The sequence below is a fragment of the Podarcis cretensis genome, assembly GCF_951804945.1.
Source record: "Podarcis cretensis genome assembly, chromosome: 2".
NCBI lineage: Eukaryota > Metazoa > Chordata > Lepidosauria > Squamata > Lacertidae > Podarcis > Podarcis cretensis.
The window spans coordinates 44423975-44438220 of NC_137171.1; the positions used below are offsets into that span (position 1 = coordinate 44423975).

Below are 14246 nucleotides of genomic sequence, written 5' to 3' on the forward strand. Positions count from 1 at the left end.
CCAATACTTGGCAATTGTTATTTTTGTGGCTGTTAATAAATTAACTACCACCTCCAAGTCATTTTATGAAATTAAATGTTTTAAAAATCCTAAAAATACAGTCCTAAGATAATGAGGCATAAGATAATCCATAGTAGTATTAAGGATTGTTTTCAAAACAGATTGAATAATAGGACACACACCAAAAATATGTATAAAGTCTGCTTTTCTTTCCCCACATCTCCAACAGTTTGTCCTCATTAGTATTCTATATCAAATTCAACATAAGGGGCACAGTCCCATTAATACTGATTTTTATAATAATTTTACTTTAAATCAGCTGATAACCTTTGAAGACTATGAGCTCATATTTATTTCCATTTATATGTATTTATTTCATACCCATATGCTTTCCATTTTTTTTCATAAAATTACTGGTTGTTTGTTCAGTATCTTGAATCAGATCATAAAATTTACTTATATTCCCCCTTCTCTCTGCATTTGTAAAAAGAGCTGTTTTTAGTGGTTTTAAAGTTTTTTTTACTGCTGTAGATACTGAGCAATTCCAGCAGGAACACTCAAGTATCTTTATCTGTCTCCCAGGAATATAGGCACTCTAGGCAGTTGCTTAGTTTGCCTCTATGGTTGGTCAGTCCTGATTGGTGAAGGGAGGAGCTTGGGCAATGGCTCCAACATTGGTCAACATCTGTTCTCTCACCAATTAGTGGTACTAGTGGGAGAGGATACCTGAAGCTCTGAAGCAATAAAACCCAGTGTGGTATCTCCACTCGAATGAAGAGCTGCTGCATTTTGTAGCTAACAAGTAGTACCAGTAACAAGTAGTACTTGCAGTATGGAGTCTTCCAGTTCAGGATTTTAGTCAGCTAGCCAAGAGCTCTTTGAGGATACTCCATTCAATTTCCCCTCCCTTCTGATTTTCCATGTTGTTTTTCCTCCCACCATCAGGCAACATTCCATGGCTACTGAGCAAGCTTAGTCCTCATTGAACTGTTGATTCCTCTGCAACACACACTGAGGGCTATGCTTGCTCAGGAATGCTAGCTGGTGGTTGTTGCAGGCCTGGGAACACAAAAATGGGAAATTATGGTTTAAAAAAAGAAGCTTTTTTGTCCTTCTGCAAACCTTGGGTTTTCTGTCACACCTGCTTGTATGCGGATTATACCGTTTTGGCTTCATAAGCCAATATTCAGAGAATTCAGTTAGCTGTTAGTATATGATTTTCTGCCATTTGCACTCTAGAGTCAGGGAAGGACAGCTTTTGAGTGAATTGCAGCTTCGTTTCTCAAATGAGAACAGGCTATTTGGTAGCTGCAAGAAGGACCTGCAGCTCCCAAGCATGATCTAGTGTGGCAGTGGTGGTTGCAACCACAGGAGGTAGCTTGAGGTAGGCAGCAGCCTTTGCTTTGTGGCAAATTGTATGTATGTGTAAGAGAGAATGTCAGCAGGTAAATGGTAAGCTGTATTGTTCTACTCACAGGTATGCTCATTCCAAGTTTTAAAATGTTACTTTTGTGCCTGCATATCTGCATATATAAGTTTGTTCGTGTTACCATTGCTAATATGCAATGTGGGGCAGGGGGAGAAGCGAAGGGGTGTGCCACCATTTACCATGTTGGTCCCTCTCTCTAGTTACTTGAGGTCACATAGACTCTGGGCCTAAGCCTTGGTTTGCAGCAAGATGATAATTCTCAGCATTATTGAACATTTCACCAGTTACTTAACATGTCTGTATCCATCTGTGTACCTTCTTGATATTGCAGATGTTGAACCTTTTTGTGGCTGTTATCATGGACAACTTTGAGTATCTGACGCGTGATTCTTCCATTTTGGGGCCCCACCATCTGGACGAGTATGTGCGTGTGTGGGCTGAGTATGATCCTGCTGCCTGGTAAGGACATGCCTACCTGGCCGTTCCCAATACTGTACTCACAGCCATTGCCCCACACCAAGCAAAAGCTTGGGAAAGTGGATCAAATTGATCCATGCTTGGGGAAAACTCTCCTTAGTAAGGAAAACAGGGGCAGGGGATGGAGAAGAATTAGGCCTTAGAAGCTGGGCAGGGAGGCTACAGCTTAAGATTCCTGGGTCCTGCTGATTCCAACTCTATTAGGAAAGAGATTTAGCAGTGTGAAAGCTAAGACTCCTATGCTCTCTACATTACTTTCACACAAAGAAGTGCATTGGCTGGTAGGAGCATCGACTCCTGTGTTTTTGTTCATCTCAGGAAGGGAAACAATATTTAGGACTACAAAAGAAAAATAGTCTTATGCTTGTTCTACTCTAACAGAGCGAAGATATGATGTCATATTGGTAGATACAGTCCTTATCTGTAATGATGTGAGAGAAAGGCAGAAGCCTAATCTGAGGCAGAGACTGGAGCCACTGCCCCTGTTTGCATGCAGCTCCATTGTGAGTCACCCACCTTAGCTGAGTTCCAGTCAGTGTGGATCTGTGGCCACTGCCACTCTGCCATTCCCATTCCTGTTGGCTAATTTCTGTGGGTCTCACTAGGAACAAGAGATTGCAAGAAGCAGATATGGGGGGTTTATCTCTGATTAACATTTCCTCTTTTAATTTTAGGTTTTTGCAGCTGGACTCTGTCAACTCCACACACACACACACCCTTACATTATCCCATATGTTCAAAAGGGCATGATGTATTGCCCCTTGTGCCCAGGGATACCTGTTGCCATTTCCCTATTCTACCTAGTGGGCTATGTAGCCCCTACTGTAGGAAAACTGAGTAACATCACTAGTGTCACTTGAGCCAGACATGTGTATCTGAAGAAGTGTGCATGCACACGAAAGCTTACACCCAGAACAAACTTAGTTGGACTCTAAGGTGCTACTGGACAATTTTTAATTTTTATTTATTTATTGAGCCAGACAGTTATCTCAGTGAAGCCCCTGATGGTAGCAGCTATGCTTCATGTTTTGTGTCACGTTAGTAGTATGTGAGCTAAAAAAGGGTTATTGTGGTACTGACATGGAAGCCGTCACAGAACCTACCAGTGTTACGTATTGTTCAGCCATCAAAGAAATGTGCTCAATAGCTCTGTTAGTTATAAATGACACACTTCTCAAATGTTGGCCTGTAGAGAGGTGTTTGTTTGTATGTATGTTTGTGTATGTATGTGAGACAGAGAGAGAGAGCATGTGTATGTGTGTGCCTGCTAGGGCCTGGCCTACCATTCTGGTGTGCTGGGGAGGAGGCCAAGCACTCTGCTGCTGCAAGCAGGCACAGTGAGCAGAGTTGTGATAATTGGCACCTAACAGAAGGTCCACCCAGCGTTCTCTTGGTATCGTTTGTCACCCCTGTGCCCTGTTGAGAATGAATGCCCGTTGTGTCCAGGTTTAATGTGTTTGTTTACGCTGCCAGCCCTAACTGGCAAAACCTGCCAAGCCCAGCTGAGGGAGTGTTCATCAGGGAGCCTGTGCCATGCAGGGGCAGGAAAACCAGGTCTGCCCCCGCCTGAGCACTGGTTTCTATGCATTTATTAATAAGGAAGAAAAATGTTGGAATGGGAAGCCCAGGGCTCCTAGAGTCCATGGCACAATGACTGGTTTTAAAGCGTCCATTGTGAGTTACAGAAAGGCAGCAATCCCTAATGGAAGACATACCCAAGTTGGGACCTCAGCTCACACTTGACACATGATCTTTGATAAATCTCACCATGCTGCATAGTTGTGTGTCATTCCCCTATCTTCCTGTCACCCTATATATTAATGAAAATGGTACTGGCTCATCTTCTTTCCCAGTACTGATGGAGAACCCAATAGAGCTGCAGCAAAACCTGGGCTGCACAGCTCTGAGAAGCCCCTTTCCCCCTGCTGCCACCTATGGGAATGTACAGTTTCTCCATAAGCCCTGTGGGGGGTGGTATGGCTGGACTGAAGGTCTCTAGCCGGCAGTCCTGCTATGTTCTGTGTGTTCATGACAGTGTATGTGTTTCTCTTGCCCTGTAGCGTCTGCACTAACCCCCGTGTATTCTTCTTGCAGTGGCCGAATTCATTATAAGGATATGTACAGTTTATTACGTGTAATATCTCCCCCCCTGGGCTTAGGCAAGAAATGCCCTCATAGGGTTGCTTGCAAGGTTTGACTTACACTAAAACCTGCTAGCATCAACGGAATGAATGTTGCTTATGATTTCTTTAATATATATATTTCATATATATATATCTATATATATCTGTACACATACCTATCTATATATATTGCACTTTCAAGAGTAATTTAATGTAATTAGCCAACAGAATGCGTGAAATGATGCTGCCACCCAGACCAGTAACGCATGGAGCATACCGGTTACCTTGAACCATCTCTGCTTGCTGTTAGCTGGAGCTAGGCCTGGAGGGTTCTATGAGTCTCTCTCTCTCTACTCACCTCCACCACTCTCTGCACATTAATACTTCATTTGGGGAGGACAGAGACTCCATTGACACCTCTGCCATTTCCCCCCCCTCCCCTCCCCACTTCTTTCCACCCCCCTTTCCCTCCACCTTCTCTTCCTGCACTCTGCCCTCCTCCCACATTGGCAAAGAGGGGCTTTCTCATCTCAATCTGTCTTTCTCTTTCTCTCCTTCTTTCTGTGGATCTTCATTACTAAGAGGACCTGACTTTGCACTCCTTGGCCCTATAAGCCCATGGAGGATTGTGGTCTGCATTTATAACCTGAGGCCGAGTAAACTAGATGGAGGCACATGCTTAAGTTAAACCTGTCCCTTTTGCAATGGGAACGCTAGCTCTGAAAGTATGGAGCTTGCACTTAAGCATTTTGCTGGATCACAGCCAGTTTGAGGAGCCATCTTTCTACTCCCAGTCGTCCATGAAGATCAAGCATATTTGAACTCTTGGCTGACAAGCAGCACAGTAATCTTTACATTTTTATCTTCCATTTTTTTCTTTTCCAATTGATTTCCAATATTTTTCTCTTCTTTGCATCTCTCTCTCTTTTCTATTTTTCTGTGTATTTTTTCCTTTTTTAATTATTATTATTATTTTTTGGTTGTTTTTATTTTTAATTTTTTGCTCCCAGGGGCCGGATGACTTTCATGGACATGTATGAGATGCTGAGACACATGTCTCCACCCCTGGGGCTAGGGAAGAAATGCCCTGCCCGTGTTGCTTATAAGGTAGAATAATTTTTAAGAAATAAACAAGGCATATTTCAAGTTAGCTTCATTTTTAATTATTTTTTTTCAACAACAAAAATGCAAAAGCTATAATTTTTGTACATTTCTTCCCCCTTCTCAATACAATTTCTTGAGCAGTAACAGTGTGTCCGTTCAGTACCGTTAGCGTTTCATGTTTCAGAGACTCCATTATGGCCAATAAATGTTGGGTGGGTAAGAAACAACTCAAAGGTGCATGATCCTACTCAAAATCCTCCATCAAAGTGCCACCACCCTGTCCTCCTGCATCTAGCAGAAGAGACATTGCTTTTAAAATGTTTCACCTCCCATTCCCTTTGCCGCCGCCGCCCCCCCCCCCGCCCAAACAATTTAAACAGCTGTGATTGCTCTGAAACTATCCAGCCAATACAGATACCCCAAATGAACTGGGAAGAACAAAGCCGGAAGGGGAAGAGAGACCAAAGATCCAAAACACATTTAATGGCACTATGAGTACTTTTGATCAGGCCAGTGTGTCCGCTTCTAGTGCGGGGGGTCAAAATGATATTAGTCACCATTACCTGCACTCTCCAGAAAGAACTGATGCCATTGGATTGAAATGTTTTCTAAATAAGTAAAATGCATGGCCCTGTGCCAGTTTTCCTCTACCTGGGCAATCTTTCCCTTTGACGCTGTAGTGGAGCTCCTGAATCTCTGTTAAAATCCAGTTAACCACATTGCAGGGGTAGGTACATATGACTGTTGATGAGCTTTTTGGTGTCAATATAGGGAACACTGCAGAGAAAATTAATGTTATACCCATTAGTTGAAAGCATATGATGCACTTGAACTGCCCATATATGCAGGTGAACAATGTAGCATATAACTAGAAGTTTGCCCACACTCATCCATTTCAGACAAAATCCCCCCAATGAGATGAAGTTTCTGTGGTTCCCAACTTTCTTGAATGCACCTCACATATTCAGCAGTATCCAGGACCCAAAATCCCCTGGTGTCTTTCACGGTATGAACAGAGCTCTCCCAGGAATTCCTGATCAACCTCCTGTAAGTAATGTGAAATGTGGGGTAGCATAAGGGCAGAAGCACGTTATTCAGACTCCATGCCCTGGTTCTCAGGGATGAGGTAATTTGCAGGGATGAGTTAATTTCCTTGTACCTGGGTTTAGATTATCTGGATAAATTCCAGATAAATTTCACAATATTTCAAAACAGCAGGAAATTAAATGTAAACAAGATAGTAAGAAAGCCACTGTCCTCACAATTTGTTCCTCTGTCAAGTGAACACTGACTGAGGGTCAAAGTTGATGTGACTTTATTCATGCATTTTCTCTGTTATGCTCGCTTCAAAAAATATAAGCAGCTAACGCAGAGGGAGGAGCTGGATCAAAACCATGAGGGGCACTTTAAGCCTTTGCCCCTGCTATGGTCCAGATTAGAATCCCCCCATCCCATTGCCCCATTGCCCCCTTCCCCAGTCTGCAATCCTAAACCAACTTGGGGGCCCTCCATACTGCTATTTATGCTTTTTTAAAAAACCAAGCAAACCAACCAAGTATATCAGAGTTAAATAAGTGAATTTACAGCTGCAGCATTGGTTGACTGGAGAAAATATTTGCTGGGAGTGAGTACCTGAGCTTCTTGGTGCCTTGCTTGTTCTCCTGTTTTGTTGTCTCTTAGACAGCTGAGGTTCCTGGTAAGTGCTGTAAGGACAGGGACCTGTGCCTGAACCCGAGGGGTTCTGGCTCAGTCTTGTAAGCTCTTACATCAGTTTCTGTCTGTGTCAAGAAACATAAAAGCCCAGGAACATTTGTGCAGCAAATGGTATCATCCCTTAAGGAGCTCCATTGGGAGTTCCCAGGGCTTTTTTTCCAGTTCTGGCACCTCTCTTTTGGGCTCCATTGCCTTTCTGATAGAACAGGGGAGGTGTTCGTGGTGAGTTCTGGCACCTCTTTTTAAGAAGAATAGCACTGTGAGTCCCTAGGACAAAAGCAGTGCCCCCATCTATCCCCACCCCCCTGCATCCTGGAGACATTGGATAGTGTGAAGGGACCAGAATGCATGTGTGGTTTCCTGCACATGATAAGAGCCTATGCAATGATAAGACAAAGTCACCTTCAGTTTCAGTGAGGGAGATAAAGCCATGGAAAAGTGATAGGTCACCAAGGAAGGCGAGGACAATGCAATTTACCCCATGGTCCTCTTTGCCACCCCTCCCAAGGATATAGGTTCATAGTTGCTCCTGAGTGTCCTCCCAGGCATTGTGGAGCCTGTTCTGCACCTAATGACAAGTGGTCATTAGGAGATTTGGGGTGAGGTGGCCTCAGTATGCTGATGCTACCCAGCTCTGCTCTGTAACATCAGGAGAGAACTGTGCAAGCTATAGATTGGTACTTGGACTAGGGGCTGGATAAGAGCCAGTAAACCAGCTCTGAATCCTAGCAAGGCAAAGGTGCTGTAGTGAGTGTTTCCCAAGTCCAGATAATTGGTCATTTGCCTGTTTTGGATAGGGTCATATTCCCACCCCACCCCCCAAAAAGCAGGTTTGTAGCCTGGGGATACTCCTGGATCCATCTTTATCATTAGAGGCCCAGATGACCTCAGTGGCTAGGAATGCCTTCTACCAGCTTCAGCTGGTAAGACAGCTACAGCCATTTCTGGATCAGAATATCCTGACCGCCAGGCTGGATTACTTACTTCAGTGTACTTGCCTTTGGGGTTGGTCCAGAAGCTGCAGCTGTTGCAAAATCTGGTGCTTAGCTACCAGGCTAAATTCGTGGTGCTGGTTTTGCTGTATAAAGACCTATACAGCCTGGGACCAGGATACCCAAAGGATTGTCTTACACCTTAGATACCTAGTCAATCATTGTGCTTTGCAGGTGAGGGCCTCCTCAGAAGGTCCATCCTGTACAATGTCAGAATTGGGCCCTACCATTTGCAATTCCCTTTCCTTAAATAGTAGATAGGTGCACCTAACGAAGATCTTCCTCTTTCATCAGGCCTTTTAAGATGAGATTTTTACCAGTCTGCATCTGTACTTGAATTGTTTTAAAGATGGTTTTATTATTTTATCCCTTGTGGTTCACTGCCTTGGGCTTCTTTGAAAGGAAGGGCTGGGTATAAATTTAATTAATAAATAATAAATAAAATAAATAACATCACATCTAGTTTGGTGCTGATAATGATTTATAAAGCTCGTTCTGAGCATTTAATTCAGTATTTAACCATTATGCAATTAGAGTTCTCACTTGCTATGCGTTTTTTTCATAATTGAAGTTTTTCTGTTGTATGTATCCTAGAGATCACTTTTGATCTACACCACTCTCCTTAACTATGGCATAGGCATGGCCACTTGGTGCTGCATTCATATGGCAGCAGCTGATAATGCAATTTAGTACTGAAGCATAAATTTAGGAAACAATACTGAATAATGAAAAATAGGATTTTGATTGATGCCCCTTTTACTGAATAATGAAAAATAGGATTTTGAATGATGGTCCTTTTTCAGTACACTAGGGTATGCTACCCATGTTAAGCCTACTCGGTCACCAACCTACCATTTGAGCTTGTGGGAATCATTGTCCGGATTAGAACACATGGCACATGACTTGCAGGTGTTAGTGTGCTTGGCACTTGAAAAACCATCTGTCTGGAAATGAATTGAAACTGGTAGAATTGGGCTTGTATTATGCGGTCTTCACAGAGTTTTATTATGGTTTAAGCACCAGTTTACTAGTTCAGACTTTTGGGCAAGACAGACAGTATTCACCTTCAGCTGCCAGTTAACAAGAGCCTAGAAGTGCAGGACTATACTCATTACCTCTTACACATGTACAGGCTAGCAACAGAACACATGCCCAGGTAGAGCTACTTCTGGGTAAAAGTTAGACTCAAGTCTTGGGCTCCATCAACCAACTTGCCTAGGGGTTGCAGTTCATTCTGCAGTTGGGATTGCTCTCTCATGCCCTTCCGGCTGCCCATAAAAGAATAAGGGAGGTGGGGAAGTTCTTGTAGTTGTTCTAATGGCTCTTTTGATCTCTTTGCATAACTTAAAACAGACACCCATGCCTTTTCAGTGCTTCTGCCTCCATAACGGTGTAACTTCCTACAAAAGAACACAACCTAAGGGGAAGTAGTTCACTACTCTTAACCAGAGACGAATTAACAGCAACTAACCTTTTTCTCTGCCCCCTTCTCTCTGCTGCTCCATGCCTCCTTCTCTGTCAATGCAGTTCTAACCTATCAGAAGCTTTTCCCTTCTGCTCCTCCATAACTTCATATTCTAACCCTAAACCTTTTATGCATCTCAGCAGCTGATCATCAAGCTACATCTTCTTTCTCCTTTTCTTCCCTAAGTCTACCACTCATACCCAGAGCTTCCCCTCTCACATTTTCTATGTTATGTGTGTGATCTCTCTTTCACCCTTCTGAACCATTGGGTTTCTATTGCTGGTTTATGGCACAGGTATTGAAAAGCTCACTCTCACTTGAAAGGGTCCTTGGATTCTGCAAGTTTAGTGTGGGGAGAAGGGGGAAGATACAAAACTCTGCCAGTTTTATCAATGGGGATAGACTCTGTAGTAAAAGTTTCAGTGCAGTCTGATGCCACAGAAACTGTGCAGTGAACATGCCACTATAGGATGAGAAATGTAGGAAGATTTGGGGAGAGGGTACTCAAATCCACCCAAGCAAGAGCAGTAAGTAAAGATGAATGTTTGAAAAGACCATGGTGAGTAGGAGGCAGTAACTGAAATAGGTTTTTCAGATGAAAGATTATACTACTGTATCCTGATGGCAGCCAGCAACTAATACTTCCTTCAGACTATAATATCAGACCAGTCGTCGTACTGAAACATACGAGAAATGATCAGAGTGCTGAGAGAGATGAGGTCAGTTTGCTCACATTGCTCTGCCAATGGAAGAACCTTGTGGGAGGGGTGATTTGCACAGCTATGCAAGTGCCACCACACCTTTCCTATCTCTGGTGCTTGTGTGGTTCTTCACATGTAATTCTACCCCTCCCACATGGTTCCAGCGCTTTTAGGTTACCAAAGTGGAAGCCATAAGAGAAGTGCATCTTGCTACTGAAGTAAACATGACAGCTCTTTCAACCTCTTGGTAGGTCCTTTTTGTGATATGTTTTAATTTGGGTTTAGGAGCAGGGGAAGGGTGTTATTCTTCTTTTGGAATGGTCATAATCTTACTCAGTGAGAAAACATGAATTTCTCAGCCAGTTTGACTGTATCTTATGAGCTGAACATGCTTAATAGAGACAATATGTATAAATGAAAAATTACTTTTAAAGCAGTAAGTCTGATGGAGAATATTGCATGCGGACTAAACTTGAAGAAGTAACAATAATCACTCTGATGTTTTGATACTACTGTGACTACTACAGTAGTCTTGAGGAGGATGTGATTTTTTTGAGAAGCAGAGAGAGATGTAATGGGCAAGAGGAGAAAGAGAATTCCATTCATTGGAGGAAGCAAATGAGAAGAATCAAAGACAAGACATAGCCGAGGCTATCTGTGACTTAAAACAAAATAAGATGATTATCCAGAGCATTATGACATATAAAGAAGTTAAATAAGGATGGATAAGGCTGTGAAGAGTGTTGCTGAGAAGTTAAAGCATCAGCTGAGAGACAGGTGTAAATTTTGGTGAGGTTAAAATGTAACACCTGCCTGAATTAGAAACAGGATATTTGAGAATGAAAGAGGACAGTAAAAAATAAAACTCGAGACAATAAAATTAGGAAGAATGACAAGTATATTATTTGTCAGATGAAGAAACAGAAGGTTTACAGGACAAGACAACAAATTCTATATAGTGTTTTTTAAGTTGTCTCTGGGTGTTCCAAGCAGAAAAAGCAAAAAGGCAGAAACAGAATGATAAACTTGAATGTCGTTTGCATAAAGATGATCATTGAAATCAAACTGTTCTGTCAGAGATACAAAATTCCAAAGCCAGGTCTGCATATTGAACCAAATAAAAACTTTGTGAGCTGGACATTTCAACAAGGATCGTTCCATCCTGATGAATCAAGGAAGACACCAAAATCAATTTGATCTTCTCATTCTTCTCAGCCTTCTAGTACGTAGAACCATCTAGAACAAGAAATGTTAACCAAAATTTTATTAGATTTTATAAGCTGTGTCAAAAGTTATGACAATTGCAAAGTCACAAAAAATTATAATTACATTTAAAAACAATATGATCAAATACAGAATCAAGGACTAAAAATTATTGAGTTCATCTTACAATGAAGTGTTCACTTCAGCTATATATTCAGCTATGTTTCATGCACAAAAATCTGTCTGATTTTTGCAGGACAGGCAAAATTTGGATATGATGTTAGGCTCTCATCTGTCCAGTGACTTTAGGTTTGTCTTTAAAGTTCAGGTTTCTTAAAAGTGAGCCAAGCAGTTCATTCGTGCAGTTCATTCATCACATTATAATATAATATAACTCTAAAGTTTCAGTGTAGTAGAGATGTGTAGGATGTCTGCCTACATGAAGTTGGAGAAACACTCTTCACACAAACAATTTGTCATTCATCCATACACACTGCCCAGGCTTGCGCCCCAGGGATGTCACTTCAGTGCTGCTAATGCAGAGTTTGACTTCACCCCTGGATATGCGCTGCATTGACTTGCAAGACTGATGGATGCCAACATGGAGAATGCTCTCATTCTGCACAGATGCAGGGAGGATATGTTGTCTGTAAACACAAATATCTTCTTCCACAAGTTGGAGTGACTGCTGTGCCAATGACACACAGAATCCTGAACATCTTTGACATTATTAAAAAGCAAAAATGTGCTGAACATGATAAATATGGAGATCATAGATTTTCAGCTAATTAAGTTCATCCATTGTAACAGGAACAAAGATAATGCAGGTATGTACCTTTCACACTGATTTTTTCTGTCACTTTTTGAGTGGCAGAAGCCATTAGCATGTGATTTCCATGTAATTCAAGATTCACACCCACTTTTAGTATAAATTGTCTTGCTTTGTTAATTATGGGCGTGTGAATAGGCTCCATGAGAAGACCCTGATTTATAAACCAGTGCCTCTGTGTAATCTCCAAAAGGGTGCAAGTCTGCCAGCAACTCCATAAGGAATTGTATGTTGGCTTTCATTGAACCATGACTGTTTCTGAGATTTGAGCTAAAAGTGAATCTGAATTGCTGCAGGCATTGCTTTGTCACATTCATACTGGTTCTTAACAACTACCCCAGTTCTTAATAATTGGTTCAAAAACTGATGCTAATATTTTTACCCCACACATGGAGGTTTCACAAATGCTTTCTAGTTTGATTTTGTCTTATGTTGATATCAGCACATCTACAATGTGGGTCAGACAATTAAATCTTCATATGAAAGCTGTTGGAAAATGTATTTGCCAGTCACTTGTCAATTAGCTGGCTTAAACAAGTGAAGAATCTCCATGGTAGTTGCTCCGCAGGAAAATAAATTATCAGGTCACTGCTTTGCACCACCAGACTACTTTGCCAGCCTATATTTGAACAGAAAATCAGGACCTCAATCTTCCTACAGTTTGATTAAAAGGAAGAAGAGGCCAAATGCCCTGGCAGGCTGCCTATTTATCTTGGCACTGAGTGCAGGGTCAAGTGCCACCAATGGGCAGTTGTTCCCATGCCCAGGGGAACACCCACAAGGCCCTGCTGCCATTGGTCAATTTGGCAGCAGAGAGCAATCCGGCCTGCCATATGCCGGTTCACGAGAACGGCTCGGGGCCTGCCTGCAAAGCCGCCCATCCCAGAAGGGCAAACGGACTTTCTCTTCAATGCAAATCTCCATATATATATTTTTTGCTGTACTAACCTGCCATTGATTATTGCTTTGAATTTGAAGAAATTAGAACATACACACTTCTTTTTATATATATTAAAAAAAAAACCTGTCCAAACTTTTAAAGAAAGTTTGCACCTATAGGACTACTATAAGAAGAACTGCAACCTGATATTGTTACTGTTGAAATTCCAAATTCTGTTCCTCTATCATTGGTGGGAAACCAAGTGTTCTCTTTCCACTCATCTTTTTGTCACAGCTCTTGAGTTCTTGGATACTTAAATGCACTCTCAGTATTGCCTTTCATCTCGTTTCGCTCAGTTCCTGCAGCCAAAGAGGCAGAAGAGTTCATAGGCTGATAACACTGCATAACAATTTTTGACAAAAGTCATGCCTCTGAGATAAAAGTAGCCATTTCTTACAGATTTTGAGGTGCTGAATACGAATATGACAATGAAAACGCAAAATCGGCTACAGTTTCTCAGAGATCTGCAATCATTTATTATAATTTTGAGTATGACTATATGCTACTAAAACAGTAGCTGTCTGAGAAACGTGAGTTATTTGGCTTGAATACTATCTAACTGAAGAAGCAATACATTGGATAGTGGATATGGAAGATATGGAAAGAGGGCAGGTGAAAGGTAAAAAAATGTGCTTTAAAAAACCCAACCACCAGTTAACAACTAGAAGATTTGAAAGGCTACAAAGAAAATGTTATCCTGCCCTGTCAGGCACATACACATTAATAGTCAGCCCAGTGTTGAATATATATCTATGAACAATCTGGATATCATATGCTTACCTGAAGCCCAGTATTGTTTGCTCACTTACTTTGATTGGAAGTGGCTTTTCGAGGTCTTAGGTAGAAGTTTCCCCCCATCATCTGCTTCCTCATCCTTTTAACTGCATATGCATGTGAATGAACTTGGGACATTCTATGTACAAAGCATATACTCCACCACTGACCTATATCCTGTCTCCTGGAACACTCAAAACCTAAAGCCTGTGAGTACCAACAAACTATACTGTATTGCCATACTTGCTAGGGTGCTGATACAGATGGGAGGCCCTCCACACAAATTAAATATGCTGTGACAGTCATAGTAACTGCTGTTTGCTGCACACAAATGTCAAAAAGGAGCATTGCAGGGAGTTTAACTAGATTACCCTTTGGGTCTCTTCCAACTCTACAATTCTATAAGAATATGCAAAGTTGCAGTAAATCAAGTCTACCTAGCCCAAATGTGTGGCAGAGGTTCTTCAAGGTATTGGGCTAATGGCTTTCCCAGCTT

The 14246-nt window shown here is 41.8% G+C and overlaps 1 protein-coding gene across 1 annotated transcript in view; it reads left to right on the forward strand.

Moving 5' to 3' along the window:
- CACNA1A (calcium voltage-gated channel subunit alpha1 A) overlaps window positions 1-14246 on the forward strand; it is a 253604-nt gene that overhangs the window by 200931 nt on the left and 38427 nt on the right. The window contains exons 38-39 of the mRNA XM_079966539.1: window positions 1761-1888; window positions 5040-5136. Of these exons, the coding sequence (XP_079822665.1) occupies window positions 1761-1888; window positions 5040-5136 (225 nt within the window). The remainder of the gene's footprint in view (window positions 1-1760; window positions 1889-5039; window positions 5137-14246) is intronic.